This window comes from Nestor notabilis, unplaced genomic scaffold (assembly GCF_000696875.1).
Source record: "Nestor notabilis isolate BGI_N333 unplaced genomic scaffold, ASM69687v1 scaffold24898, whole genome shotgun sequence".
Lineage (NCBI taxonomy): Eukaryota > Metazoa > Chordata > Aves > Psittaciformes > Psittacidae > Nestor > Nestor notabilis.
In genome coordinates, this window is record NW_009941826.1 from 2,304 (window position 1) to 8,706 (window position 6,403).

Below are 6,403 nucleotides of genomic sequence, written 5' to 3' on the forward strand. Positions count from 1 at the left end.
CCCCCCCTCCGCCCGCCTGCCCCACAACACTCACTGGGAGGCTGGTCCAACTTCACCACCAAGGCTTGCAGGGCGTAGAGTGCCTGGAGCTCCTTCTGCTCATCCCGCAGATACTTCTGTAGCAACTTGGCTTGGTTGCGGATGACCAGGGCATCCACTCGGTAGGGGTTCTCAACTGAGGGAGATGGGACATGAGAGGGGGGCAGCATAGGCAAGGGGACCCCCCCTGCCTCACCCTCATACTCACAGACAATGGCTGAGTGGCACACGGATGTCATCAGGGCCCTGATAAACGTGTTGGATGAGACCTGCTGCTCACTCAGATTGGCCTAGAAGAGGGAGAGCAGAGGGGCTGTGAGGTGAGAGGGGGCTGTGAGGTGAGAGGGAGCTGGAGGGAGCCCCTGGACACGTCTGCACTGCACCCACAACTCTCACCTCGATCCAGTCATATATTCTTTGGTTGTTTGGGTTCTCCTTCAGCAGTTTGTCCATTTGCTTGCACAGCTCCTCCGAGGTCAGCTCTTTGCGGCTCAGCGTGTCCGAGCTATCCCCCATCGTGTACTCCAATTTCTGGGGGACCAGCAGAGATGAGCTATTACAGTCAGCACAGGGAACACCATGATCCCAGCAGCAGGACCCGCCAAGGTCCATCTCTGTCCCTCACCACAGAGCTCCCACCTGCTCTGTGACGAATTTGTTGACATCCTGGTCCTCAGGCAGGAATTCCTTCCAGCTCAGACCCCCGTCCCGCCACAGCTTGCCTGCGGTCTTCTGGCCCTACAAAACAGACAGTCAGCATCAGCACCCCATGCGCTCAGTCTCCAGGGAGGGGGATACTGCAGATTGGCCATGCCACCCCCATGACCCAGACGTGGCAAGGGCTACCCCCTGCCATCCCTCTGGTGACAGAAGGGTTCAGTCCCTGCCTGCCAACCTGCATACTGCCAGTCCCCAAAGCAGCTACTAGAGCCCCATGCACTTACCATGCCCTTGCACAACAAGCCCAGCACTTCGACTAGCAGTGTGGTGGCCTTCCCAATGGGCACCAGGGGTTTTGTTATCTCCCTGCAGAGCACAAGAGACCTAGTTGAGCTACCTGCCCCCAGGAGCCTTCCTGGGACCCCACGGCATCACTGTGGAAGGGCAGAGCCCTCACCTGAACAGCTCCTCCATGGGGATGCCTTCTTCTTGCAGGATGGGGGTGATGAGCTCAGCCAAGTACAGCCAGATGTGCGGGATGTCAATCTCCATGTCTTCCGCGATCTCCAGGATCTCCCGCAGCCTGCAGGGCAGAAGGGGGCCATTGGAATCCAGCAGCCTCCCTGCCCTCAGCTGGGAGCGACCTCAGGAGGTCTCAAGTGACAAGCCCTGCTCAGGGCAGGGCCAAATTCAAAACCCAGCAAATACCAGCTTTGTGGCCAGGCTGCCCCAACCCCTCACCCTTTGTAGTACTGCTCCTTGGAGAGCGTGCCCGCCTTCACCAGCTGGCACAGCAGGACCCCCATGTGCTCGCGGGAGATGGTGCTCCTCTCCAGTGTGGACTCGATACCATTTTGCACGAAGATGTAGAGCGAGGAGGGGCTGCCTAGCTCCTGTACGCACTGCAGGGCCTCCAGGGGTTCGGTGCTCCCCCAGGGCCAGCCGCAGCTCCCCTCTTCCTTGTCCTGCCCAACAGCTCTACTGCCCACAGAAGTGAATGGCGTGTTCCAGGGGCCATCTGGTGCTGTGCCTGGCCACCCCCTCCTCTCACCTTCATGTCATTGATGTGCAAGTATTCCTCTATGATCGCCTTGGATTTCTTCTCCAGCTCTTCTTCTGACAGCACAGGCTTGGGAGATGCTGCAGGAGCTGCTGGCTCTTGCTTATCTGCAAGGCAAGAGCAAGGATGAGGCACTGGCTAGGCCAGGAAAAGCCCCCGAGATCCACAGGAGACCACTGCTCCCCACTCACTGGTCTCTCGGCTCCTATCCCGTTCCTCCGACATGCTAGCAGCCTTGCGCACAGCCTCGGAGCCACTCTGCTTCTCTCGTTCTCGGCTCCTGTCCTCTGACTCTTTGCTGAAGCTCCTCTTGGTGAGGGCAGACCTGTTCCTGTCTGCCCGCTCCCCCCGGTCAGGACGCTCCAGGCGGTCACTGCCCTTCTCTGAACGCGACTCCCGTTCCCCTCTGTCCCCAGCCTTCTCTGACCTATCGCGGCTGGAGCTGCTCCTGGATGGGAGGAAGACAGACACAGTGTGAAGAGCCCATCACCACCCTCCCTGACACCAGACTGTGGAGCTCTGCAAGGCAAGGCTATCCCACTCCAATCCCAGCCCTTTCAAGGGCCTCTTCTAGCACTTGACCACCTGCAGGGGAGAACACTTCTCCCCGTTTTTACACAGTTCCAATTCATGCCCTTTGCCTTTCGTTCTGTCCCTTGACCTAGCTGAGGAGAGCCTGACCCCATTCTGCCTGCACCTTCCCCCTGCAGCAGACTGTGGTGAACGTCCCTTTTGCTTTCCATGTCTCCTGAATAAACTCAACTCCAGCTCTCCTTGGGGACCTTGTACTCCAGCCTCCAGGGACTCTCTCCAGCCTGTCTGGTCACAGGACCCGAGACCAGACCCAGCACCCAGGTGTGGTCCTCAAGAGCCAAACAGGAGGAAGTCCAGGGTGGGAGGTCAGCCACAGGGACTCACCACCGACTCTAAGCTCCCTGAAGGCCCCATCTTGCCACGGGGGATTATTCCAGCCCAGGTGTCATACATTTGCCTATGTATTGACCCACCACTCCCCAGTTCCGAGGGTGTCTCCCCAGGCTGCAGACCAACACAGCCATGGCAGGGCTGGCCCCTCACCTTTGCACCACACGGCGGGACTCCAGGCTCTCGGCAGGGGTCGACTGCTGGAGTGCTGAGAAGCGGTTCAAGGTGCTTGTGGCTGGTCGCCCTGAATCAGACGCTGGGCGTGAAAAGAGGGGAGTCTCAGAGTTCGGCACCTCCCCAGTACAGGATCCCCCCTCCAGCCCCGTCCCAGAGCACCCAGCCAGCCCCATGCTGAATACCTGAATCTGCAGGCTTTGCACCAGACCCGCCACTGCTGCCTTTGCCCCAGCTCAGCCGCCCGCCCGGCGCAAAGAGCTGGTTGTTGGAGTCGATAGATCCAGGCTGCAGGTGGAGAGACAGAGTCAGCTTTGAACCTCACACCAGGGCAGGATCCGGGCCAGGCAGCCTCTGAGATGCCACATCACACTCTCAGCCTCACCTTGGTGATCTTTGTTAGCCGGCTGGTGTCAATGGGCCGGTTGCCCTTGCTGATGGGCACAGTGTTCCAGCCATCATCTGCAACCAAGCTCCCACGCCCACCTGGGTACAAAGGGGACAGACATAAGGCACAGCCCGAGCACTGCCCAGTGGGATCAATCCATCCCTGGCAGCCTCAGCTGCCCCCAAGCCCAGGCACTCACTGCTGGAGGATGGCCCGGGGGGCCCTCTCCTCTTGTCCTTCGACATGAGCTGCTGCACTTTGATGTGTTCCCGATGCTCCTCCATCTCTGCTTCCTTGTGGATCTGGTCGATGGTTTTGGGGCCCTGGTCTCCTCGCCGCGGCACCCAGCTATTCTGCATAGGGCAGGGAAGGAGGGAAGAGGGCATGACCTCCTGGAGGATGGAGGGAGAGACATTCCCCCTTCCTAGCCATTCCACCCTCAAAGCCTCAGGCCGCTCTCCTGCCTCGGCCATGACAGCTCCCCATATTCTGTGGCAGCTTTTGGCACAAAAGGGCTCAATTTCTGGAGCCCCCCTGTATTAAACAGCCGCCAGTTACTGTATGCCCACTACCACTACCATGCTAACCAAGAGCTGGGGGGCTAGCATAGCGTCTCTGGGGCTGGACACAGCTTACATACCCATATTCCCCCTCCCAGGGATGCATGGACTGCTGGCACTCAAGAGGACACAGGCCAGCAGCTCCATGGGACCAAGAAGGGTAGAGAGGACAGTCCCCAGGCAGTAACAGGCCACGCGCCTTACCCGTCTGAGGTCAATCACATCCTGCAGCATGAAACGGATTCGGGATGATGTCTTCTTCTCTTTGATGATCTTCTCCATCTGATTGAAGTACTGGTCCATTCTGGGCTATAGAGGGACAGAGTCATGGTCACATCCCTCCCAAAAGCAAGGGCAGGGCACAGGAAGGCAGTGCAGGACAAGCAGTACCTTGGCCTTCTCAAAGTCCAAGTCCTTGCCAATGGTGGTAAGTAGGCGGCAAAGGCACTCAAGAGACTCCTCATCATGGTTTTTGAGCAGCTTCACCACGCAGTCATGCATGATGGCCTCTGTCAACATCTTCAGTTTGAAGAGCTCCCCAATGAACTTAATGTTGCCCAGGGATCGCCGGCGGGCCTTGTCCCGCGCCTCCTCCAGCTCATCCTTCATGCGTGCTTTCTCTTCGGGCTGCAGGGAAGGTACAGCAGGGCAGCTCAGAGCCCAGAGCCGCCCCGAGGACAGCCATGCCAGCCCTCAGCCACAGGGTCCCACCCCAACTCACAGCACTGGCATCGTCCATCTCCTTCTGCCGCTTCTCAAAGATCTCATCGTCGTCCTTGTCCTTCTCAAACTCTTTCTGGCAGCGGTTGAGAAGCAGCTTGCGGAAGTTCACAGTCACCGTGGGCTTGTCTGTTGTGGGCACTTTGAGCTATAGGGAGAGGAACAACCCAGGTGAGAAGCTTAAGTCGTGTCTCCCACAAAAGCTGGCCAGCTAAGGCCCAGGCACTGTTCAAACCAGGGAAAAGCCACCCTACACCCTTGTGATGCCCTGACAAAACTCTGGACTTGGTCCTCCATCCCACCTCACACGGAAGGGCCTGCAGCCTGCTGAGCTCAGCCGAGGCACCCTGACAAACCCCTGCCAGCTCAGTTAGAGACCCCCCAGCTCCTGCTCACCCCCATAAGGCAACGGCACATGTTAGCATAGGCAACAGAGAAGTTTGGCTCCGAGATGGCCTTCTCGAAGACGAGGTCAATAACACCCTTGAGCCGCTCCTCCGTGTCGATGGACAACTCCATCACCTGCTTCATCAACTGCTGGAACATCTGGGGTGTCAGCTTGTTGAGGATGCTGCGGACACGGCGGAGCAGTTCCTGCATGGACAGCAGGGTCAGCGAGAGCCAGACACATTCCTCCCTGCCTTCCCACCGCCCGCCCCAGCTCCCACCTGTGTCTTGATGTTCTCAGGATCCTCCTCCTCCGAAGCACGCTTGCTGCTGGGTTTCCAGGCCTTCTCAGCCTTGTTCAGCTTAACATCCTCATTGAGGGACACAGTGGCAATGATTTTGCGGGGCTCCTTCCTCTGGCTCTGCTGGGAGCGGCGGGGACCCAACCCAGAGGGCTGACACAGGGAGAACAAACTCAGCTCTTTGCTCTGGGACAGCCAAGCCAGCTCACAGGGTGTCCCCATCTGCCTACTTAGATCCTCAGCTCCATCATGAACATCAGTGGCCCAGACACAGCAGCTCAAATGCTTGATCATCACAGAGAGGCAGAGGGGGACAGCAAGGGTGAAATGAGGAGATACTCACCAGGCCCCGGTTGCCCATAACGGGCCGGCCAAGGTTGGCAAAGGAGGGGGTGAAGTCAGGGCTGCAGTTCATGCCACTGAGGCGGATGGGGTCAAGCGCCCTCAGCGGGGTCTTGTTGGCCTGCAAAGGTACACAGGGCTGAGGATGCCCAGGGGGCAGAGGAGCGGGATGGATCCATCCCCCAGCCTCAGCGCCGGGACAAGGAACTGGAAAAAAGGACCCAGAGGTGCCCCCACAAACCACCCCCCAAGCTCAAGGCTTGTTACAGATGCTGCAACAGGACCCTGAGCACAGCAGGCAAGTTCCTGCCCTGCCTTGACAAGGCACAAATTGGATCCAGACCCCACCTGGCCACCACCCACACTTCCCCTGTTTCCAGGGCCGCACCAACCTTGTCCAGCACCACATCCGTGATCTGGGGCAGCCCCTCAGGTTTCTGCATGCTGGCAAAGATGAACTGGAACCCCAGCAGGAACTCCCGGTCATAGCGCTTCTTCTCCTCAGGGTTCAGTGGCTTCCATTGCTCTGCAGCGGGGAGAGAGAGAGGCCTTGATGTGGCCTGTCCCATATCTTCCACCCTGAGCTGTGGTAAGTCCAGGCCCACCCAAGGACCAGCAAGATAGGATGTAGACAGCTACAGAGCTGCCCCAGCCTGGTATGCTATGAGCACAACATTGCTTACTTACACAGAAAGCCTGGTGCCACCAGCTCCCTGTCTCCTGCCAGGACCCTCACACTGAGGCCTCTGTTCCCCACCCCTTTCCAGGTTCAGGGACAAGACGGGAGGGGAGCATGAGGCTTAGGACAGTTAGACCATGCGACCCCCACCCTCCCCACTGCTGATTG

At 58.7% G+C, this 6,403-nt stretch overlaps 1 protein-coding gene across 1 annotated transcript in view; it reads right to left on the reverse strand.

Moving 5' to 3' along the window:
- The window catches only part of EIF4G1 (eukaryotic translation initiation factor 4 gamma, 1), a 6,721-nt gene extending 701 nt beyond the window's left edge, over positions 1–6,020 (reverse strand). Inside the window, exons 1-20 of the mRNA XM_010021095.1 lie at positions 5,949–6,020; positions 5,558–5,695; positions 5,194–5,367; positions 4,922–5,119; positions 4,527–4,673; positions 4,196–4,432; positions 4,010–4,114; positions 3,448–3,598; positions 3,243–3,343; positions 3,043–3,145; positions 2,837–2,939; positions 1,951–2,207; positions 1,751–1,866; positions 1,441–1,610; positions 1,157–1,282; positions 984–1,065; positions 679–777; positions 436–570; positions 248–329; positions 35–175 (exon numbers count right to left, since the gene is read on the reverse strand). Coding sequence (XP_010019397.1) covers positions 35–175; positions 248–329; positions 436–570; positions 679–777; positions 984–1,065; positions 1,157–1,282; positions 1,441–1,610; positions 1,751–1,866; positions 1,951–2,207; positions 2,837–2,939; positions 3,043–3,145; positions 3,243–3,343; positions 3,448–3,598; positions 4,010–4,114; positions 4,196–4,432; positions 4,527–4,673; positions 4,922–5,119; positions 5,194–5,367; positions 5,558–5,695; positions 5,949–5,999 — 2,716 coding nt within the window. The 5' untranslated portion in view covers positions 6,000–6,020. The remainder of the gene's footprint in view (positions 1–34; positions 176–247; positions 330–435; positions 571–678; positions 778–983; positions 1,066–1,156; positions 1,283–1,440; positions 1,611–1,750; positions 1,867–1,950; positions 2,208–2,836; positions 2,940–3,042; positions 3,146–3,242; positions 3,344–3,447; positions 3,599–4,009; positions 4,115–4,195; positions 4,433–4,526; positions 4,674–4,921; positions 5,120–5,193; positions 5,368–5,557; positions 5,696–5,948) is intronic.
- Between the last annotated feature and the right edge of the window lie 383 nt (positions 6,021–6,403).